At 42.5% G+C, this 25476-nt stretch overlaps 1 protein-coding gene across 1 annotated transcript in view; it reads right to left on the bottom strand.

Annotated features, from left to right (window-relative positions):
• The window catches only part of kcnc4 (potassium voltage-gated channel, Shaw-related subfamily, member 4), a 99179-nt gene that overhangs the window by 5746 nt on the left and 67957 nt on the right, over positions 1-25476 (bottom strand). The window contains exons 3-4 of the mRNA XM_052481458.1: positions 21952-22747; positions 19980-20204 (exon numbers count right to left, since the gene is read on the bottom strand). Of these exons, the coding sequence (XP_052337418.1) occupies positions 19980-20204; positions 21952-22747 (1021 nt within the window). The remainder of the gene's footprint in view (positions 1-19979; positions 20205-21951; positions 22748-25476) is intronic.

The raw sequence follows: 25476 nt of genomic DNA, 5'->3' as shown, positions 1-25476 counted from the left end.
GTATTTATATAGCCCTTTGTACATCAGCTAATATCTCAAAGTGTTGTACAGAAACCCAGCCTAAAACCCCAAACAGCAAGCAATGCAGATGTAGAAGCACGGTGGCTAGGAAAAACTCCCTAGAAAGGCCAAAACCTAGGAAGAAACCTAGAGAGGAACCAGGCTATAAGGGGTGGCCAGTCCTCTTCTGGCTGTGCCGGGTGGAGATTACAACAGAACATGGCCAAGATGTTCAAATGTTCATAGATGACCAGCATGGTCAAATAATAGGTCTGGGACAGGTAGCACGTCTGGTGAACAGGTCAGGATTCCATAGCCGCAGGCAGAACTCTCCTATCTATCTTCCCTCTCGCTCTCTCTCCCCTTCTCCATCTCTCTCCTTTTATTTCTCCCTCACGCTCCTATCTCTATGTAGTTGACAACACAAACTAGCCACAATTACCTGTGGAACATGTATCACTTGCTATTGTGGCTGCGGGTTTTTAACTGAACACTTTGATCTGCCAACCCAAGTAAGTTATTGAGAACACACTCTCTATTCCTATAATGACCTGATGACCTCTAGCCAGCTGAATAATGCAAGCCAGAGCATGGGGTTGTGTCCATTTAATTTTACCTTTATTTAACCAGGCAAGTCAGTTAAGAACACATTCTTATTTTCAATGACGGCCTGGGAACAGTGCCTTAACTGTTAACTGCCTTGTTCAGGGGCAGAACGACAGATTTGTACCTTGTCAGCTTGGGGGTTTGAACTCGCAACCTTCCGGTTACTAGTCCAACGCTCTAGCCACTAGGGTACGCTGCCGCCCCATTAGACTCTAAATGTCAGGGAGGGATTAAAACAGGGAGGGACTACACAGCTGGACTCGTCCAAACTGAAACACTCATTTCAATTTTCCATTGCAGAATATTCGCGTTGACCTAATGAGCATGGCCAAATTAATGCTTGGGGAGTTCCAATGAGAAGCCTCTCGAAGGCTATTCTCCCTGTTTACCACAGTTCATTTACCCAGCAGGTCTGGACTGTCGGGGTTAGAGCTGCCCACCCTTTTATGGATCTTCTCATTCCCCTCGATGGATCTCTTTCTCTCTGCTCTCTCGGTCTCTGCTCTCTCTGTCTGTCTCTCTGTAACTCTCTCTCTCAATTCAATTTCAATTTAAGGTGATACATGTCTACATTGCCAAAGCAAGTGAAATAGAGTTTAAAAAGAAAAGTGAAATAAACAATAGAAAATGCACAGTAAACATTACACAAACGTTCCAAAAGAATAAGGACATTTCAAATGTCACATTATGTCTATATTCAGTGTTGTAATGATGTGCAAATAGTTAAAGTACAAAAGGGAAAATAAATAAACATAAATATAGGTTGTATTTACAGTGGTGTTTGTTCTTCACTGGTTGCCCTTTTCTTGTGGCAACAGGTCACACATCTTGCTGCTGTGATGGCACACTGTGGAATTTCACCCAATAGATATGGGAGTTTATCAAAATTAGATTTGTTTTCTAATTATTTGTGGATTTGCGTAATCTGAGGGAAATATGCATCTGTAATATAGTCATACATTTGGCAGGAGGTTAGGAAGTGCAGCTCAGTTTCCACCTAATTTGGTGGGCAATGTGGCACATAGCCTGTCTTCTCTTGAGCCATGTCTGCCTACGGCAGCCTTTCTCAATAACAAGGCTATGCTCACTGAAAATGTACATAATCAAAGATGTCCTTAATTTTGGGTCAGTCACAGTGGTCAGGTATTCTGCCACAGTGTAATCTCTGTTTAGGGCCAAATAGCATTCTAGTTCGCTCAGTTCTTTTGTTAATTCTTTCTAATGTGTCAAGTAATTATCTTTTTGTTTTCTCATGATTAGATTGGTTCTAATTGTGTTGCTGTCCTGGGTCTCTGTGGGGTCTGTTTGTGTTTGTTGACAGAGGCCCAAGACCAGCTTGCTTAGGGGACTCTTCTCCAGGTTCATCTCTCTGTAGGTGATGGCTTTGTTATGGAAGGTTTGGGAATCGCTTCCTTTTAGGTGGTTGTAGAATTTAACATATCTTTTCTTGATTTGGATAATTAGCAGGTATCATCCTAATTCTGCTCTGCGGGCATTATTTGGTGTTTTATGTTGTACACAGAGGACATTTTTGCAGAATTCTGCATGCATAGTCTCAATTTGGTGTTTGGAACATTTCGTGAAGTCTTGGTTGGTGAGCGAACCCCAGACCTCAGCCATAAAGGGCAATGGGTTCTATAACTGATTCAAGTACTTTTAGACAGGTCCTAATTGGTACGTCAAATTTGATGTTCCTTTTGATGGTGTTGAAGGCCCTTCTTGTCTTGTCTCTCAGATCGTTCATTGCTTTGTGGAAGTTACCTGTGGCGCTGATGTTTAGGCCGAGGTAAGTATAGTTTTTTGTACGCTCTAGGGCAACGGTGTCTTGATGGAATTTGTATTCGTGGTCATGGCAACAGGACCTTTTTGGAACACAATCATTATTGTCTTACTGAGATTTACTGTCAGGGCCCAGGTCTGACAGTATCTGTGCAGAAGATCTAGTTGCTGCTGTAGGCCCTCCTTGGTTGGGGACAGAAGCACCAGATCATCAGCAAACAGTAGACATTTGACTTCAGATTCGAATAGGGTGAGGCCGGGTGCTGCAGACTGTTCTAGAGCCCGCGCCAATTCATTGATATACAGAACCAGTCAAAAGTTTGGACACACCTACTCCTTCAAGGGTTTTCTTTTTTAAACTATTTTCTACATTGTAGAATAATAGTGAAGACATCAAAACCTTGAAATAACAGATATTGAATCATGTAGTAACCAAAAAAGTGTTAAACAAATCAAATCAAAGTTTATTTGTCACGTGCGCTGAATACAACAGGTGTAGTAGACCTTACAGTGAAATGCTTCCTTAACCAATAGTGCAATTTCTAAGTTAGAAAAGAAAGGTATCAGGTGAACAATAGGTAAGTAAAGAAATAAAAACAACAGTAAAAGACAGTGAAAAATAACAGTAGAGAGGCTATATACAGTAGAGAGGCTATATACAGTAGAGGGGCTATATACAGTAGAGAGGCTATATACAGTAGAGAGGCTATATACAGTATAGAGGCTATATACAGTAGAGGGGCTATATACAGTAGAGAGGCTATATACAGTAGAGAGGCTATATACAGTAGAGGGGCTATATACAGTAGAGGGCTATATACAGTAGAGGGGCTATATACAGTAGGGAGGCTATGTACAGTAGAGGTTATATACAGTAGAGGGGCTATATACAGTAGAGAGGCTATATACAGTAGAGGGGCTATATACAGTAGAGAGGCTATATACAGTAGAGAGGCTATATACAGTAGAGAGGTTATATACAGTAGAGGGGCTATATACAGTAGAGAGGCTATATACAGTAGAGGGGCTATATACAGTAGAGAGGCTATATACAGTAGAGGGGCTATATACAGTAGAGAGGCTATATACAGTAGAGAGGCTATATACAGTAGAGAGGCTATATACAGTAGAGGGGCTATATACAGTAGAGAGGCTATATACAGTAGAGAGGCTATATACAGTAGAGGGGCTATATACAGTAGAGGGGCTATATACAGTAGAGAGGCTATATACAGTAGAGAGGCTATATACAGTAGAGGGGCTATATACAGTAGAGAGGCTATATACAGTAGAGGGGCTATATACAGTAGAGAGGCTATATACAGTAGAGGGGCTATATACAGTAGAGAGGCTATATACAGTAGAGGGGCTATATACAGTAGAGGGGCTATATACAGTAGAGAGGCTATATACAGTAGAGGGGCTATATACAGTAGAGGGGCTATATACAGTAGAGAGGCTATATACAGTAGAGAGGCTATATACAGTAGAGGGGCTATATACAGTAGAGAGGCTATATACAGTAGAGAGGCTATATACAGTAGAGGGGCTATATACAGTAGAGGGGCTATATACAGTAGAGGGGCTATATACAGTAGAGAGGCTATATACAGTAGAGAGGCTATATACAGTAGAGGGGCTATATACAGTAGAGGGGCTATATACAGTAGAGAGGCTATATACAGTAGAGAGGCTATATACAGTAGAGGGGCTATATACAGTAGAGAGGCTATATACAGTAGAGAGGCTATATACAGTAGAGGGGCTATATACAGTAGAGGGGCTATATACAGTAGAGAGGCTATATACAGTAGAGAGGCTATATACAGTAGAGGGGCTATATACAGTAGAGGGGCTATATACAGTAGAGAGGCTATATACAGTAGAGAGGCTATATACAGTAGAGAGGTTATATACAGTAGAGGGGCTATATACAGTAGAGAGGCTATATACAGTAGAGGGGCTATATACAGTAGAGAGGCTATATACAGTAGAGAGGCTATATACAGTAGAGAGGTTATATACAGTAGAGGGGCTATATACAGTAGAGAGGCTATATACAGTAGAGGGGCTATATACAGTAGAGAGGCTATATACAGTAGAGGCTATATACAGTAGAGAGGCTATATACAGTAGAGAGGCTATATACAGTAGAGGGGCTATATACAGTAGAGGGGCTATATACAGTAGAGAGGCTATATACAGTAGAGAGGCTATATACAGTAGAGGGGCTATATACAGTAGAGAGGCTATATACAGTAGAGAGGCTATATACAGTAGAGAGGCTATATACAGTAGAGGGGCTATATACAGTAGAGAGGCTATATACAGTAGAGGGGCTATATACAGTAGAGAGGCTATATACAGTAGAGGGGCTATATACAGTAGAGAGGCTATATACAGTAGAGGGGCTATATACAGTAGAGAGGCTATATACAGTAGAGAGGCTATATACAGTAGAGGGGCTATATACAGTAGAGGGGCTATATACAGTAGAGAGGCTATATACAGTAGAGGGGCTATATACAGTAGAGAGGCTATATACAGTAGAGGGGCTATATACAGTAGAGAGGCTATATACAGTAGAGAGGCTATATACAGTAGAGAGGCTATATACAGTAGAGAGACTATATACAGTAAAGGGGCTATATACAGTAGAGCGGCTATATACAGTAGAGTGGCTATATACAGTAGAGAGGCTATATACAGTAGAGAGGCTATATACAGTAGAGGGCTATATACAGTAGAGAGGCTATATACAGTAGAGAGGCTATATACAGTAGAGAGGCTATATACAGTAGAGGGGCTATATACAATAGACAGGCTACATACAGTAGAGGGGCTATATACAGTAGAGAGGCTATATACAGTAGAGAGGCTACATACAGTAGAGAGGCTACATACAGTAGAGAGGCTACATACAGTAGAGAGGCTATATACAGTAGAGAGGGTATATACAGTAGAGAGGCTACATACAGTAGAGAGGCTATATACAGTAGAGAGGCTACATACAGTAGAGAGGCTACATACAGTAGAGAGGCTATATACAGTAGAGAGGCTACATACAGTAGAGAGGCTATATACAGTAGAGGGGCTATATACAATAGACAGGCTATATACAGTAGAGAGGGTATATACAGTAGAGGGGCTATATACAATAGACAGGCTATATACAGTAGAGGGGCTATATACAATAGACATGCTTTATACAGTAGAGGGGCTATATACAGTAGAGGGGCTATATACAGTAGAGAGGCTATATACAATAGAGAGGCTATATACAGTAGAGAGGCTATATACAGTAGAGGGGCTATATACAATAGACAGGCTATATACAGTAGAGGGGCTATATACAGTAGAGGGCTATATACAGTAGAGAGGCTATATACAGTAGAGAGGCTATATACAGTAGAGAGGTTATATACAATAGACAGGCTATATACAGTAGAGAGGCTACATACAGTATAGAGGCTACATACAGTAGAGAGGCTATATACAGTAGAGAGGCTACATACAGTAGAGAGGCTACATACAGTAGAGAGGCTATATACAGTAGAGAGGCTACATACAGTAGAGAGGCTACATACAGTAGAGAGGCTACATACAGTAGAGGCTACATACAGTAGAGAGGCTATATACAGTAGAGAGGCTATATACAGTAGAGAGGCTATATACAGTAGAGAGGCTATATACAGTAGAGAGGCTATATACAGTAGAGAGGCTATATACAGTAGAGAGGCTATATACAGTAGAGAGGCTATATACAGTAGAGAGGTTATATACAGTAGAGAGGCTATATACAGTAGAGAGGCTATATACAGTAGAGAGGCTATATACAGTAGCGAGGCTATATACAGTAGCGAGGCTATATACAGTAGCGAGGCTATATACAGTAGAGAGGCTATATACAGTAGCGAGGCTATATACAGTAGAGAGGCTATATACAGTAGAGAGGCTATATACAGTAGCGAGGCTATATACAGTAGCGAGGCTATATACAGTAGCGAGGCTATATACAGTAGAGAGGCTATATACAGTAGCGAGGCTATATACAGAGCGCTAAGAACCTTGGCGTGATCCTGGACAACACCCTGTCGTTCTCAACTAACATCAAGGCGGTGGCCCGTTCCTGTAGGTTCATGCTTTACAACATCCGCAGAGTACGACCCTGCCTCACACAGGAAGCGGTGCAGGTCCTAATCCAGGCACTTGTCATCTCCCGTCTGGATTACTGCAACTCGCTGTTGGCTGGGCTCCCTGCCTGTGCCATTAAACCCCTACAACTCATCCAGAACGCCGCAGCCCGTCTGGTGTTCAACCTTCCCAAGTTCTCTCACGTCACCCCGCTCCTCCGCTCTCTCCACTGGCTTCCAGTTGAAGCTCGCATCCGCTACAAGACCATGGTGCTTGCCTACGGAGCTGTGAGGGGAACGGCACCTCAGTACCTCCAGGCTCTGATCAGGCCCTACACCCAAACAAGGGCACTGCGTTCATCCACCTCTCGCCTGCTCGCCTCCCTACCACTGAGGAAGTACAGTTCCCGCTCAGCCCAGTCAAAACTGTTCGCTGCTCTGGCCCCCAATGGTGGAACAAATTCCCTCACGACGCCAGGACAGCGGAGTCAATCACCACCTTCCGGAGACACCTGAAACCCCACCTCTTTAAGGAATACCTAGGATAGGATAAAGTAATCCTTCTCACCCCCCTTAAAAGATTTAGATGCACTATTGTAAAGTGGCTGTTCCACTGGATGTCATAAGGTGAATGCACCAACTTGTAAGTCGCTCTGGATAAGAGCGTCTGCTAAATGACTTAAATGTAAATGTAAATGTAATGTACAGTAGCGAGGCTATATACAGTAGCGAGGCTATATACAGTAGCGAGGCTATATACAGTAGCGAGGCTATATACAGTAGCGAGGCTATATACAGTAGCGAGGCTACATACATACTGATAGAGGTAGTATGTACATGTAGATATGGTTAAAGTGACTATGCATATATGATGAACAGAGAGTAGCAGTAGCGTAAAAGATGGGTTGGCGGGTGGTGGGACACAATGCAGATACCCCGGTTAGCCAATGTGAGGGAGCACTGGTTGGTGGGGATAATTGAGGTAGTATGTACATGTAGATATGGTTAAAGTGACTGTGCATATATGATTAACAGAGAGTGGCAGTAGCGTAAAAGAGGGGGGGCACACAATGCAAATAGTCCGGGTAACCATTTGATTACCTGTTCAGGAGTCTTATGGCTTGGCGGTAAAAACTGTTGAGAAGCCTCTTTGTCCTAGACTTCCTAGGCACTCCGATACCGCTTGCCATTCGGTAGTAGAGAGAACAATCTATGACTGGGGTGGCTGGGGTCTTTGACAATTTTTAGGGCATTCCTCTGATACCACCTGATGTAGAGGTCCTGGCTGGCAGGCAGCTTAGCCGTACGCACTACCCTCTGTAGTGCCTTGCTGTCAGAGTCCGAGCAGTTGCCGTACCAGGCAATGATCTCGGTGTTGCAGCTGTAGAACCTTTTGAGGATCTGAGGACCCATGCCAAAAAAAAAAAATCCTGAGAGGGAATAGGCTTTGTCATGCCCTCTTCACGACTGTCTTGGTGTGCTTGGACCATTCTAGTTTGTTGGTGATGTGGACACCAAGGAACTTGAACCTCTCAACCTGCTCCACTACAGCCCCATTGATGAGAATATAGGCGTGCTCGGTCCTCCTTTTCCTGTAATCCAAAATCATCTCCTTAGTCTTGGTTACGTTGAGGGATAGGTTATTATTCTGTAACCACGCGGCCAGGTCTCTGACCTCCTCCCTATATGCTGTCTCATCGTTGTCGGTGATCAGGCCTACCACTGTTGTGTAATCTGACAACTTAATGATGGTGTTGGAGTCGTGCCTGACCACGCAATCGTGGATGAACAGGGAGGACAGGAGGGGACTGAGCACGCACCCCTAAGGGGCTCGTGTTGAGGATCAGCGAGGCGGATGTGTTGCTACCTACTGTCACCACCTGGGGGCGGCCGGTCTGGAAGTCCAGGATCCAGTTGCAGAGGGAGGAGTTAGGCCCAGGATCCTTAGTTTAGTAATGAGCTCTGAGGTCACTATGGTGTTGAACGCTGAGCTGTAGTCATTGAATAGCATTCTCACATAAGTGTTCCTTTTGTCCAGGTGGGAAAGGGCAGTGTGGAGCGCAATAGAGATTGCATCATCTGTGGATCTGTTGGTGCGGTATGCAAATTGGAGTGAGTCTAGTGTTTCTGGGATAATGGTGTTGATGTGAGCAATTACCAGCCTTTCAAAGCACTTCGTGGCTACGGACGTGTACGGGTCTGTAGTCATTTAGGCAGGTTGCGTTCATGTTCTTGGGCACAGGGACTATGGTGGTCTGCTTGAAACATGTTGGTATTACAGACTCAATCAGACTCAATCAAATGTCAGTGAAGACACCAGTGCCAGTGTGCAAAGCTGTCATCAAGGCAAAGGTTGCATCTCACATATAAAATATATTTGAATTTGTTTAACACTTTTTTGGTTACTACATGATTCCATGTGTTATTTCATAGTTTTGATGTCTTCACTCTCATTCTACAATGTAGAAAATAGTCACAAAAAAACCTGGAATGAGTAGGTGTGTCCAAACTTTTGATTGGTACTGTGTGTGTTGAAGAGGGTGGGGCTTAAGCTGCATCCCTGTCTCCCCCCACCCTCCCCACCCTCCCCCAGCCCTGTGGAAAGAAATTTGTGTTTTTTGTCAATTCTTTCCATGTTTGTGTACACATATTTTATAATGTAATTTGTCCCCCCCAACACCATTTTCCATCAATTTGTATAGCAGACCCTCGTGCCAAATTTAATCTAAAGCTTTTTTGAAAACATCAAAGCATGAAAAGACTTTGTCTTTGTTTTGGTTTGTTTGTTTGTCGATTGGGGTGTGCAGGGTGAATATGTGGTCTATTGTACTGGGGATACCTAGTCAGTTATACAACTGAATGTATTCAACTGTGTCTTCCGCATCATTTAAACCAACCCCTCTGAATCAGTAGATATTGGGGACAAATTGTTCTACACTTGTGTAAATTGGGGTGATCAGTCCTTGGTTCCAAATATTGGGGAGATGCCAGAGCTGAGGATGATGTTAAAGAGTTTAAGTTTAGCCAATTGGAATTTGTGGTCTGTATATTTTATAATTTCATTTATGATACCATCAACCCCTCAGGCCATTTTGGGTTGGAGGGCTTGTATTTTGTCATGTAGTTCATTCAATATAATTGGAGAATCCAGTGGTTTCTGGGAGTCTTTAATAGTTGATTCTAAGATTTGTATTTGATCATGTATATGTTTCTGCTCCTTGTTATAGAGCCAAAAAGATTTGAGAAGTGGTTTACCCATACATCTCCGTTTTGGCTCTGTCATAACCTCACATGGTCTCTCCTATCATTGCTATGCAGACGACACACAATTAATCTTCTCCTTTCCCCCTTCTGATGACCAGGTGGCGAATCGCATCTCTGCATGTCTGGCAGACATATCAGTGTGGATGACGGATCACCACCTCAAGCTGAACCTCGGCAAGACGGAGCTGCTCTTCCTCCCGGGGAAGGACTGCCCGTTCCATGATCTCGCCATCACAGTTGACAACTCCATTGTGTCCTCCTCCCAGAGCGCTAAGAACCTTGGCGTGATCCTGGACAACACCCTGTCGTTCTCAACTAACATCAAGGCGGTGGCCCGTTCCTGTAGGTTCATGCTCTACAACATCCGCAGAGTACGACCCTGCCTCACACAGGAAGCGGCGCAGGTCCTAATCCAGGCACTTGTCATCTCCCGTCTGGATTACTGCAACTCGCTGTTGGCTGGGCTCCCTGCCTGTGCCATTAAACCCCTACAACTCATCCAGAACGCCGCAGCCCGTCTGGTGTTCAACCATCCCAAGTTCTCTCACGTCACCCCGCTCCTCCGCTCTCTCCACTGGCTTCCAGTTGAAGCTCGCATCCGCTACAAGACCATGGTGCTTGCCTACGGAGCTGTGAGGGGAACGGCACCTCAGTACCTCCAGGCTCTGATCAGGCCCTACACCCAAACAAGGGCACTGCGTTCATCCACCTCTGGCCTGCTCGCCTCCCTACCACTGAGGAAGTACAGTTCCCGCTCAGCCCAGTCAAAACTGTTCGCTGCTCTGGCCCCCAATGGTGGAACAAACTCCCTCACGACGCCAGGACAGCGGAGTCAATCACCACCTTCCGGAGACACCTGAAACCCCACCTCTTTAAGGAATACCTAGGATAGGATAAAGTAATCCTTCTCACCCCCCTCTTAAAATATTTAGATGCACTATTGTAAAGTGGCTGTTCCACTGGATGTCATAAGGTGAATGCACCAATTTGTAAGTTGCTCTGGATAAGAACGTCTGCTAAATGACTTAAATGTAATGTAAATGATAACTCTTCGTGTTGTTGATTGTTTAGAGTTTTCTTATTTTCCCAGAAGTGGTTAGATTCTATGCATTGTTCAATTACATTGAGCTGATTTCTGACGTGCTGTTCCTTCTTTTTCCGTAGTGTATTTCTGCATTGTTTTAGTGATTCACCATAGTGAAGGCGTTTTCTGGGTCTCTATGTTTTTAGTTGGATAGGTTTCTCAATTCCTTCTTAGGTTTTTGCATTCTTCATCAAACCGTTTGTCATTGTTGTTCATTTTCTAGGGTTGTCTGCTTGAAACTATTAGATTTGATGGGAAGCTGAGATGTTTAGGTTTCTACTACCAAGTTTACACCTTCACTCTTACAGTGAAACATTTTGTCCAGGAAATTGTCTAGAAGGGATTGAATTTGTTGTTGCCCAATAGTTTTTATGGTATATTTCCACTATTTTCCTTTCATCTGGTCCTTCTGTGGCTCAGTTGGTAGAGCATGGTGCTTGTAACGCCAGGGTAGTGGGTTCGATTCCCGGGACCACCCATACGTAGAATGTATGCACACATGACTGTAAGTCGCTTTGGATAAAAGCGTCAGCTAAATGGCATATATTATTTATTATTATCTATAGCATTTCTTAATATTACTCAGTTCATTTAGCTTTGATGCCTCATGATTGAGCATAGCTCTGGTCAAGAAGAGTGTGATTTTGCTGTGATCTGATAGGGCTGTCAGTGGACTGACTGAATGCTTTAAGAGACTGGGTTGAGGCCAGTGATAAATGAGTCTACGGTACTACTGACAAGAGATGAGCATTAGGTGTACCCACCGTAGGAGTCCCCCTCAAAGCCTACCATTGACTACCGATAGGACAGGATTTCTGAGCTTTATCTATTATTAATCATTAGTTCTAAAAGAGACATAATGAAGGTTGGGAGGGGCTGAGTGCAGGGTAAACACGTGGCCGTACAGATAAGGGGAGGAACCGTTTTAAGGACCAGATCACTCAACTCCCTGACAGGCGATACTGATGCAATGTTTGGCGATAACGAGGAGACTCCACCCAGAGTGGGGTATGTATACCACCATGGATGAAACCATGTCTTTGTCAAATGCAGCTGTGTTGACCTTCAGGGCAGAATAAACTTGGTTTAAAGCTTTGGTTTCCTTTGAGTTTTTACTCTGCATTAGAACCTAACACACTATGTACATATCCAGCGTCCGAAAGAACTGCAGGAGTTGTGACATGTTTTTGTTGGTTATGTTGTCGTAGTTGTGTCTAAAGGGGGAGCATATGGGGGAGGGAATGCTGTCACCTCCAGGTAGGTGTTCGTCCCTCTGTGTGCTGAGGGTGTCAGGTACTTCTCCTGTCCTATTCAGTGTCCTGTGTGAATCTAAGTGTGCGTTCTCTAATTGTGTGAATTTAAGTAGGCTCTCTCCAATTCTTTCTTTCTCTCTCTCGGAGGACCTGAGCCCTAGGACCATGCCTCAGGACTACCTGACATGATGACTCCTTGCTGTCCCCAGTCCACCTGGCCGTGCTGCTGCTCCAGTTTCAACTGTTCTGCCTTATTATTATTGGACCATGCTGGTCATTTATGAACATTTGAACATCTTGGCCATGTTCTGTTATAATCTCCACCCGGCACAGCCAGAAGAGGACTGCCCACCCCACATAGCCTGGTTGCTCTCTAGGTTTCTTCCTAGGTTTTGGCCTTTGGAGGGAGTTTTTCCTAGCCACCGTGCTTCTACACCTGCATTGCTTGCTGTTTGGGGTTTTAGGCTGGGTTTCTGTACAGCACTTTGAGGTATCAGCTGATGTACGAAGGGCTATATAAATACATTTGATTTGATTTGATTTGTCCGGTTCTGGCCACAGACTAGTACATACATGTCCCTGGGCCTGGATTGGTTGGTTGATCTCCACCTCTTGGATGGAGAAGCTGTCATAGTTAAAGTATGAGGATTCTATTGGGGGATATAGGTAGCACACATGAGGACATTTTTCTCTGTTGAGATAATTTCCTTATTAATTTCTAGCCAGATGTAAAATGTTCCTGTTTTGACTCATTTAATTGAGTGGGTTAGGTCTGCTCTATACCAAATTAGCATACCCCCTGAGTCTCTTCTCTGTTTCACACCTGGTAGTTTGGTGGATGGGACTACCAGCTCTCTGTAACCTAGAGGGCAAACCAGTGGGTCCGTCTCCTATATACCATGTTTCTTGTAGGATGTCTGTATTTCTGATTGCTTTGATGAAGTCTGGGTTCCTGCTCTTTGGGCCAAAGGCAGATGACCTCAGACCTTGTATATTCCAGGTTGAGATAGTAAAAGCTTTGTGTTCCATAGTGTCTTGTGTTGTTTTGTGTGGTTTAGGCTCGGACCATCACAGTAGGTGTAAACAGAGCATGTTGAGCACCTGATACATACCTCTTAGGTCGCAGGATGGGGCTTGGGCAGGTGTAATAGTGGGGGATGGGCCTGTTGCTCTGCTCACAGTCTGGGCATATGTCCTGCTGTCATGTTGAGGTCCTTGCCGCAGGGGCAGGGGCAGGGGGCATGGTGCGGGCAGAAGGGGCATAGGTCTGATATGGGGGATATATAGGGTGTGGCCAGGGTTTGCTTGAGGTGGTCTTAGCTGGTTGGGGTGTGGCTGGTGATGCTGTGGTCTCTCTCTCTCTCTCTCTGTCTCTGCTCTCTCTCTCTCTGCTCACGCTGTCTCTGCTCTCTCTGCTCACGCTGTCTCTGCTCTCTCTCTCTCTGCTCACGCTGTCTCTGCTCTCTCTGTCTCTCAAACCAATTCAATTCATGCTTTGGGAAACACATGTTTACATTTCCAAAGCAAGCGAAAAAGATAATAAACAAACGTGAAATAAATAATACAAAAAATACGAACCAAAGGAATAGAGACATTTAGTCTGTTGTAACGATGTGTAAATAATTAAAGTACAAAAGGGAAAATAAATAAACATAAATGTGGATTGTATTTACAATGGTGTTGATTCTTCACTGGTGGTCCTTGTCTTGTGGCAACAGGTCACTAATCTTGCTGCTGTAATTGAACACTGTGATATTTCACCCAATAGATATGTGAGTTTATCAAAATAGGATTTGCTGTGTGCACATAGCCTGTCTTCTCTTGAGAGCATGGTCTTCCTATGGCGGCCTCTTTCAATTCAAGGCTATGCTCAGTCTGTACATAGTCAAAGCGTTCCTTAACTTTGGGTCAGTCACATTGGTCAGGTATTCTGCCACTGTGTATTCTCTGTTTAGGACCAAATAGCATTTTAGTTTGCTATGTTTTTTGGTTAATTCTTTCCAATATGTCAAGTAATTATCTTTTTGTTTTCTCATGATTTGGTTGGGTCTAATTGTGTTGCTGTCCTGGGGCTCTGTTCACAAACGCTAACAGAAACCTACAGAGCCACCAGGACAGCAACACATTAGACCCGAACAAACCAGGACTAGCTTGCTTAGGGGACTCTTCTCCAGGTTTAATTCTCTATGGGGGATGGCTTTGTTATGGAAGGTTTAGGAATCATTTCCTTTTAGGTGGTTGTAGAATTTAACAGCCCTTTTCTGGATTTTGGTCATTAGCAGGTATCGGCCTAATTCTCCTCTGCATGCATTATTTGGTGTTTTATGTTGTACAATGGAGGACATTTTTGCGTGCAATTTGGTGTATGTCCCATTTTGTGAATTATTGGGTTGTAAGCGGACCCCAGACCTCCCAACCATAAAGGGCAATGGGTTCTATAACTGATTCAAGTACTTTTAGACAGGTCCTAATTGGTACGTCAAATTTGATGTTCCTTTTGATGGTGTTGAAGGCCCTTCTTGTCTTGTCTCTCAGATCGTTCATTGCTTTGTGGAAGTTACCTGTGGCGCTGATGTTTAGGCCGAGGTAAGTATAGTTTATTGTGTGCTCTAGGGCAACGGTGTCTTGATGGAATTTGTATTCGTGGTCATGGCAACAGGACCTTTTTTAGAACACCAGTATTATTGTCTTACTGAGATTTACTGTCAGGGCCCAGGTCTTTCAGGGCCCAGGTCTGACAGAATCTGTGTAGAATATCTAGTTGCTTCGTGTAGGGTGAGGCCGGGAGCTGCAGACTGTTCTGGTGCCCTCGCCAATTGGTTGATATAATTTATATGTTGAAGAGGGTGGGGCTCAAGCTTCATCCCTGTATCACCCCATGGCCCTGAGGAAAGAAATTTGTTTTTTTGCCATTTATTTTTTTGTGTGTACAGTTTATAATGTATGTATTTCCTCCAACACCGCTTTTCACCAATTTGCAAAGCAGAACCTCATGCCAAATTCAGTCAAAATATTATTTTAAATCAATAAAGCATGAGAAGACTTTGCATTTGTTTTAGTATATTTGTTTGTTAATAAGGGTGTGCAGGCTGAATATATGGTCATTTGGTAAAAAGCCAATTTGACATTTGTGGTCTTCTCTCTCTTTGCTCTCTCTCTGTCTCTACTCTCTCTTTATCTCTCTGGTTTGGCAGACAGGCAGGGGCCAGAAGGGGGTAAGGAGAATCACAAGGCTTCTCAAGCAGAGGAAAGACAGGCAGGCAGAGGGTCATCGGGGGGCAGAGTCGGAGGCAGGGGGCAGGGAGGGATGAGAAGAATCACAAGATGTATCACTCAGAGGACAAGGTTCAGTGTAGTTCCTTATTAAAAAAACTAAATCCTTATTCAATCTTGTTCTGAGTGCAGCTCTAACAATTCTTGCCCTTGAGGCAGAGTTGACCTTAAGAGCAAGATAGAATAAAGAAAGTCTAATTTGGTTGTCACAACAGGCTTACACACATCAATAACACATCCCCTCTCATCCTCTTGACTAAATTTCTGGAATAATTGTGGATTATATCAGCCAAGAGCAATGGAACACAATCAAATTCCTCACATCTCCACCACTCAACACATTCCTCCATGCTTGGCCAGGATGGAATCAAAACACTGAAACCTGATTCAGAGGGGTTGGGTTAAAAAACATATCAGTTGAATGCATTCAGTTGTACAACTGACTAGGTACCCCCTTTCCCCTAATTTCCTTCGATAAGTGTGTGTGAGAAAGAAAGGGTGAAAAACCAAGATGACATTAACATCAGACCTTTAGAAAAGTGAGTAATCTGTGGGCTTTTCTAATTAGTTTTGAGGTCTTGTCTGTCTCACGACAATACTATGGGTACATAGCTCAGAACACATCACACAGACTCACACACAGACTCACACACACACACACACACACACACACACACACACACACACACACACACACACACACACACACACACACACACACACACACACACACACACACACACACACACACACACACACAATGGTGAAGTGGAGGGTATATGCTGATATACACCCTATACCCATTTATTTTTCAATGGGCATTTGTAACCGGTCTGAAATGGCTAGGTAGTTAGCGGTGCATGCAAGTAGTGTTTCTATAGGCAACGTCACTCGCTCTGAGACCTCTGAGTAGTTGTTTCCCCTTGCTCTGCAACGGCCGTTGCTTTTGTGGAAGGATAGGTTACGCTGCTTCTGAGGTAACTGTTGTCAATGTGTTCAGAGGGTCTCTGGTTCGAGCCCAGGTTGTGGCTAGGAAAAGGACGAAAACGATACTGTTACATTGGTGCCGTGACACGGATCACTCAGTTGGGCTCTAAAGGAAGAGGTCAAAGGGGGATGAGTGTAGCTGGTGTGAAATGGCTAGCTAGTTAGCAGTGCGCGCTAGTAGCATTGCAATTGGTGACATCACTTCCTTTGAGACATAGAAGCAGTTGGTTCCTTTGCTCTGCAAGGACCACAGCTTCTGCGGTGCGATAGGTAACGGTACTCTTGGTTCGAGCCCAGGGTGGGGCAAGGAGAGGGAAGTTAGTAATAATATCTGTTAGAAATGTAGAAAGAGGGGAGATCTAAAGTTGCAACAACTAGCATAGGTTGCTAATATGACTAGGATAATGCCTTTGGCTGCTAGGCTGCTGTCCCCCACGATAAAATCTGTGAGGGGATTGTTGATCTGTGTCCGTCTGTTAGTACGTTCGTTCGTACGTAAGACACACACAATATCTCAGACAGCACTGGCTCAAATTTTACGAAACTTCGTTGAATGATGCATCTTGAAATAGAGATCTGGCATTAACAAAATGACACTGATTGGCCAGATGGTGGCGCTATAACAAGATATAAAAAAAATGCTAACTTTGAAAGGTCACACCGCTCACCCTGTTTGACCTAAAGTCACGGAATTCGATACATTGTTCCCTCTCCTCACAAGGAGCAAATCTGCCTCAGATTCCCACGTGAATGTTTAAGATCTACCATGATGGATTTTCCTAATTTATTTATGGATTAACCTAATATGTGGTATCTATGGACAAAGATCTCTCAACGCAATATTTTCCAGACTAGTACCTAAAACAGCACTGACCGCGTGAATGTTTATTGGTCAGTGTTGTTTCAGGTACTAGTCTGGAAAATATTACACAGAACACTACTGGTCTGTTGCATAAATCAGTCAAGGATATTCGTATTGTAACAAGATTTGGTGAACATGTTGCAAACACTGCCAAGACTCAACATATAAAATAACATTCATATCGACCACACGGTGGCGCTATAACAGGCACATGTTTATATCTCTCGATCTGTTTGACTCAAGAGTGATGAAATTTGGCACACATGCTCAGGGATATGAGTCGAGCTAACCCACGTGATATAGCAGACACTACTGGCCCTATTTTGACTAAACTTGGGTGAATGACTTGTCTTGTCATTGTGATCCAACATTTACTAAATGACACTGATTGGCCCAAGGTGGGAGGCGCTGCATCATTCTTGGGGGGGAAGACATGTTTACCGTTGCCTTGTTTGGGTTGACATGAGGTGGAAACAATGTTGGTTCAATCAGTTTTTTCCTCGTGGGAACCATCTTCTGATTTATGGAAAGGCTTTCCCAAAACCAATAAAAAGTTAACTAGCTCGGCCTTCCTGCATCCAGTAGCCATTTGTTTTGCACACTCAATCTCATGTGCTAATAACCAAGCAACAGTGCTAGGTGCCTGTGCACTTTTAGTAACTTTACAACAACAAAAAAATCTACATTTCCCTAGATTTTTCCCAGACCTCAAAGTGGTCTCCTGAAATGGTTTAAACATTGTTACGGATTTAATTAGAACATCCAATTTAGTTGACACAGAGAAAAAAAAGAAACACTTTTGAAACCTGTGCATTTCTGACTCAGTTGACAGCTTAATTGATCTATTTCAATAGTAGGCCCACTAATGGCCTACTTGAACAGCTTGGGGCCTGACTCTGAAAGAACAATGTGGAATTCATCATTTTTAGGTAATTTCTCTGTTTCTCTGGCGGGCTGTTTGGGACATGTTTTCAAAATTAGAGTATACCCACTTCTCCAGGCACCACTGTACGCACACACACACGCACACGCATACACACGCACACACGCACACACACACACCATCTGTAGATAAGATTCAGGATGCTAATGGGTGGTAAATGTTTGTTCAGGATGTGAAAAGTGAATCCATTACGTCCAAATATAGTCTTGTTGTCACTCCAGGCTCTGGGGACTTTGGGGAGCTGTGATGTGATGATATGCTTTACACAGTATGTGTGTGTGTGTGTGTGTCAGGCAGCAGCAGGCCTATTCAAGCAGAGAATAATTGCTGCCAGTCTGACAGCCAGATGGTAATGAAAGGAATTATAGGAAGAGGCTTTTCTGTATCTCTCTTGTCTTGTTCAATGCCTCCCATCCTCCTGTTTCAAATCAAACCGTTGACTTAGATGATAAAACACTGAATCACGCACCACCCAAAAATATATCCTATTGTGTTGCTAGTATTCACCCAAGAAGGTATACCGTCACAATACAAACGCTAGAAAATCTACCCCCGACAGCATTTCTGTCCCATTCCCTTCATAGCATCCTGTTTCAAAGCAGGCTAGTCATACCACTTGAATGATAAAACCACATTGTGCCACACCATTTCCACCAGTTAAAAGCTGCTACAAAAGGTGGGTTGGTGTTGTAAATGTTTACCCGAGGGCTGAGGATGTATAGCCTGCCATCACAAAACATATTTATCAAATCAAGAGAGAGGGAGTGGGGGACAAGGACGGGGACATACACATGGGGTCACGCCCTGGCCTTAGTTATTATCTTTGTTTTCTTTATTATTTTGGTTTAGGTCAGGGTGTGACATGGGGGATTTATGTGTTTTGTCTTGTCTAGGGGTTTTGTATGTTTATGGGGCTGTGTCCTTTCTAGGTAGTTTTGTATGTTTATGGGGCTGTGTCCTTTCTAGGTAGTTTTGTATGTTTATGGGGCTGTGTCCTTTCTAGGTAGTTTTGTATGTTTATGGGTCTGTGTCCTTTCTAGGTAGTTTTGTATGTTTATGGGGCTGTGTCCTGTCTAGGTAAGTATATGGTTGCCTGGATTGGTTCTCAATCAGAGGCAGGTGTTTATCGTCGTCTCTGATTGGGAACCATGTTTAGGCAGCCATATTCTTTGGGTATTTTTGTGGGTGGTTGTTTCCTTTCTTTGTGTTTTCTGCACCAGTTAGGACTGTTTTGGTTTTGGCACGTTTATAATTTTTGTATTCTGTTCATGTTTAGTTACACTTATAGGGGGGCAGGATGAAAATGTATGCACACACTACTGTAAGTCACTCTGGATAAGAGCATCTGCTAAATTACTGAAATGTAAAAATGTAAATGTTGCTAGTTCTGAAGCTGGCTGTTACCAGATCTGGGACTACTGCCTCACTCTACTCATCTAAGGATTATTCCCACAGAGGTTAAATTGTGCCTCACTGTTGATCCAGATAGTTGATGTAAAGCTGATCAATAGATTTTCCCATAAAGCCTCAGGTGAAACACAACTTATTCTACTCTGGGTTGTTATGGTTATCAGGGTCGTCATGGAGAGGATAAGAGGGTTCTGAATAATGGATACAATGAGTAGTATGGCGTTGAGGTTGTCTAGGTTTCGACCTATTGACCTCGAGTCTGCAGCCTCCTTTGTCATTGTATTCACAGTTACCATTCCCATCCGTTCCTCTAATTCAGAGTGTTTGTGGTGTGTAGGACTTATGGTTGCGGATGGTGTCAGTGCCTGTCTGTGGGTCAACCTACCAGTGCGTATGGTGTGCTCTCCTCCAGTGCACGAGAAGTCCCCAGAGGTAAGCAGGAAGCAGGTAGCCTCTTTCTTGGTGGCCTTGTTCCCCCTGACCGACCGGGCGTGTTTGCGGCCGTGGCCGTGCCGTAGGTTCCACTTCTCGCTGGGTGACAGCGGCTGGGTCAGGCTGCACCCCTCATCCGACGACAGAGCCAAGTTGGCGTCTCCGTTCTGCTTGGAGTCTGACAGGACAGACAGACTTGGTTCATAAAGCATCGGATCTAGGATCAGGTCCTCCCTGTCCGTTTAATCTTATTCATTAGGGTATAAATGGCTAAACTGATCCATGATCAGCACTCCTACTCTGACAGTGTCATGTTGGTGTCTCCATTTTGCTCATATCCCCCACTAAGGGTCTCAGACTAAGTCATTCAAGCCCAGCTGAAGTATCACATTTATTACAAATAGTATTTTGAATCCAGGTCTGGGTTGGCTTGTGTATTCACAAAGAGTCTCAGAGTAGGAGTGCTGATCACGGATTTTTAAATCATATTGAGTAAGATAACATGAGCAGGACAGATGATTAGCACTCAAGGATCAGGTCCCTCTGTCCTGCTCATGTTATCTTATTCAATATGATTTAAAAATCTGTGATCAGCACTCCTACTCTGAGACTCTTTGTGAATACACAAGCCAACCCTGGATTCAAAATACTATTTGTAATAAATGTGATACTTCAGCTGGGCTTGAATGAGCTTGCCAGGCACAACGGAACCAATGGATTATCCTCCAGAGTTTTAATTTTTATTTATTTAACCAGGCAAGTCAGTTAAGAACAAATTCTTATTTTCAATGACGGCCTGGGAACAGTGGGTTAACTGCCTGTTCAGGGGCAGAACGACAGATTTGTACCTTGTCAGCTCGGGGGTTTGAACTTGCAACCTTCCGGTTACTAGTCCAACGCTCTAAACCCTAGGCTACCCTGCCGCCCCAGAGTTCTAACCCATCTGGAAGCAAACGGTCAAACTATTCAACGAGTCTGGAGTAGTATTTGAGACACCGGGTCCGGACTGACAGTAAAATGCCAAAGATTTTACTCAACATGTCCTCATGTCCAACATGTCCTGTTTTTTTTAAGAGAGAAAGTTAAACTACAGAGCCACAATGTAACGTTTTCTCCCTGGGCAAACTGATCTGAACCTAACGTATTATGTGGGACGGGTATGAGAATGATCGTATCACGTTGTGTTACTGTCTTCAGGGCTAGGTACAGTTTATTACTTTATTATCGAAAAAAAATACCAAATAAACCATGATACATGACTTACAGTAGAAAAGAAAGAGTTCTATTTTACTGATTGTAAAACAACACAGCAAATACAGCATCATCTAATACCTATTGGTGTAAAAGTGCACTACTGTAGTGTTCATTACTGACGCCATCAAATTTGTATGGGTAAAATTTGAATGGGTAAAATTTGAATGGGTAAAATTTGAATGGGTAAAATGAGTGATGGGTAAAATGAGTGATGGGTAAAATGAGTGATGGTATAAATTAATGATAAATCCATTTATCGTTATGGCGTCGGTTCGTACACCATCAATCAGTTTGATGTGTAAAGGGGAGTAGTGGGTTTGAATGATGTCAGAGTGTGAATGGGTGGCATGGTTGATGGTTCTGAATTATGAAACATCCACTTATCATTGTGGCCTATGGTATGTATCATAACGATGCTTCAAACACATTCTGCTACAGAGATGGGTGGATAAAGCATGGTCAAGGGAGTGATATTACTGCCAACAGAATCGGATTTAAATCATTTTGAATGTGTCTCTGACCTGAGTTGTTCAAGCTGATTTTCTCATATCAATGCTTCAAAAAACATTTTAAGTGTGTAGTGACAGTGTCATGAATTAATAGAGTATAGGGGGAAATTAGTGCCAAAACAATGATGTTTATATTCAGATTCTAATTTGAATTGGTCTGACCTGAGCGGTTCCTGTTGATATTCTCCTCTGCAGCCAGAGGACATGTATCACTCTGAGTACTGTCCCTGGGAGAGTTAGTGACAGACTTCCCGAACGAGGCCGTGTCCGTGGGAGCGTCTGGGTTCGGATTGTGTGCTTTCTTCTTCTTAGGCAGCTTCTGTTTAGCCATGGCCAGGGAGTAGTACATCCCAAAGTTGTTGACTATAACAGGCACGGGCATGGCGATGGTCAGCACCCCCGCCAGGGCGCACAGCGCGCCCACCATCATGCCCAGCCACGTCTGGGGGTACATGTCCCCGTAGCCCAGGGTGGTCATGGTGACCACGGCCCACCAGAAGGAGATAGGGATGTTTTTGAAGTGGGTGTGTTTAGAGCCGCGGGGGTCGTCTGGTTGGGCCCCTATCCGCTCTGCGTAGTAGATCATCGTGGCAAAGATGAGGACGCCCAACGCCAGGAAGACAATAAGCAGGCAGAACTCGTTGACGCTGGCTCTCAATGTGTGGCCGAGAACCCTCAGACCTACGAAATGCCTGGTCAGCTTGAAGATCCGGAGGATCCGGACGAAACGGACTACCCGTAGAAACCCCAGGATGTCGGAGGCTGCTTTAGAGGAGGACAGGCCGCTGAGGCCCATCTCCAGGTAGAAGGGCAGGATGGCCACGAAGTCAATGACGTTTAACATGTTCTTGATGAAGAGCAGCTTGTCGGGGCAGCACACGATGCGGACGAAGAACTCCAAGGTGAACCAGACCACACAAACGCCCTCCACCACGGTCAGAATGGGCTTGGTCACCACCTAGAGTAGATCACATTATGGATTAGATGATACATTATGTTAGATTATACATTACATTACATTATATATAAGATTATATATTACCTTAGATTATATACCAGATTATACATTACATTAGATTACAGATTAGATTATACATAAGATTATATATTACATTAGATTATATACAAGATTATACATTACATTAGATTACAGATTAGATTATACATAAGATTATATATTACATTAGATTATATATAAGATTATATATTACATTAGATTACAGATTAGATTATACATAAGATTATATATTACATTAGATTATATATAAAATTATATATTACATTAGATTATATATTACATTAGATTACAGATTAGATTATACATAAAATTATATATTACATTAGATTATATATAAGATTATATATTACATTAGATTATATACAAGATTATACATTACATTAGATTATACATTAGATTAGACTGTACATTAGATTATACACAAGATTATATATTACATTAGATTATATATAAGATTATATATTACATTAGATTATATATAAGATTATATATTACATTAGATTATATACAATATTATATATTACATTAGATTATATATAAGATTATATATTACATTAGATTATATATATAAGAGTATATATTACATTATATTATATATAAGATTATATATTACATTAGATTAGATTACAGATTAGATTATACATAAAATTAGATTATATATTACATTATATATAAGATTATACATTACATTAGATTATATATAAAGTTATATATTACATTAGATTATATATAAGATTATACATTACATTAAATTATATATTAGATTCTACATTAGATTAGATTACAGATTAGATTATACATTACATTAGATTATATATTACATAAGATTATACATTACATTAGATTATATATAAGATTATACATTAGATTAGATTACACATTAGATTATAGATTAGACTACATTTGATTATACATTCTATTAGATTATGCATTACATTAGATTATACATTAGATTAGACTGCACATTAGATTATACATTACATTAGATTATATATTAGATTATACATTACATTAGATTAGACTGCACATTAGATTATACATTACATTAGATTATATATAAGATTATACATTAGATTATACATTCTATTAGAGTATACACTAGATTAGTGTATACACTAGATTAGAGTATACATTAGATTAGAGTATACACTAGATTAGTGTATACACTAGATTAGAGTATACACTAGATTAGAGTATACACTAGATTAGAATATATACTAGATTTGATTGTAGATTATATTATACATTAGATTATTGAATTTCAATTGAGGGATCATTGAAGTATCAATCTATTAATCTATATATTATCTAAATTCATTTGGTCACTAAAATGTGCTTAAAAATATTGGCCATAACACAAAGATACAATACAGTACAATACAATACAATACAACACAGTACAATACAATGCAGTACAATACAATACAATGCATTACAATACAGTACAATATAATACAATATAATACAGTACAGTACAGTACAATAATATACAGTACAGTACAATACAGTACCATACAATATAGTACAATACAGTACCATACAATACAGTATAATACAGTACAATACTATACAGTACAATACCATACAATATAGTACAATACAGTACAATACAGTACCATACAATATAGTACAATACAGTACATTACAGTACCATACAATATAGTACAATACAGTACAATACAGTACCATACAATATAGTACAATACAGTACCATATAATACAATACAGTAGAATACAAAGAAGAAATGTCCAATACGTTTAGGTCCCTAGCCAGAAACAATGACATGATCACCATATTGTTTTCACCTGCCCAAGCTCAGATCTCCACTAGATCCTAGAGAGTAGAGGCTCTGGGTTCTCCACTAGAGGCTAGAGGGTAGAGGCTCTGGGTTCTCCACTAGAGGCTAGAGGGTAGAGACTCTGGGTTCTCCACTAGATCCTAGAGGGTAGAGGCTCTGGGTTCTCCACTAGAGGCTAGAGGGTAGAGGCTCTGGGTTCTCCACTAGAGGCTAGAGGGTAGAGACTCTGGGTTCTCCACTAGATCCTAGAGGGTAGAGGCTCTGGGTTCTCCACTAGAGGCTAGAGGCTCTGGGTTCTCCACTAGATCCTAGAGGGTAGAGGCTCTGGGTTCTCCACTAGATCCTAGAGGGTAGAGGCTCTGGGTTCTCCACTAGATCCTAGAGGGTAGAGGCTCTGGGTTCTCCACTAGAGGCTAGAGGCTCTGGGTTCTCCACTAGATCCTAGAGGGTAGAGGCTCTGGGTTCTCCACTAGATCCTAGAGGGTAGAGGCTCTGGGTTCTCCACTAGATCCTAGAGGGTAGAGGCTCTGGGTTCTCCACTAGATCCTAGAGGGTAGAGGCTCTGGGTTCTCCACTAGATCCTAGAGGGTAGAGGCTCTGGGTTCTCCACTAGATCCTAGAGGGTAGAGGCTCTGGGTTCTCCACTAGAGGGTAGAGGCTCTGGGTTCTCCACTAGAGGCTAGAGGGTAGAGGCTGTGGGTTCTCCACTAGAGGCTAGAGGGTAGAGGCTCTGGGTTCTCCACTAGATCCTAGAGGGTAGAGGCTCTGGGTTCTCCACTAGAGCCTAGAGGGTAGAGGCTCTGGGTTCTCCACTAGAGGCTAGAGGCTCTGGGTTCTCCACTAGAGGCTAGAGGGTAGAGGCTCTGGGTT

This window comes from Oncorhynchus keta, chromosome 27 (assembly GCF_023373465.1).
Source record: "Oncorhynchus keta strain PuntledgeMale-10-30-2019 chromosome 27, Oket_V2, whole genome shotgun sequence".
Lineage (NCBI taxonomy): Eukaryota > Metazoa > Chordata > Actinopteri > Salmoniformes > Salmonidae > Oncorhynchus > Oncorhynchus keta.
This window is presented reverse-complemented; position numbering and strand designations above follow the sequence as displayed.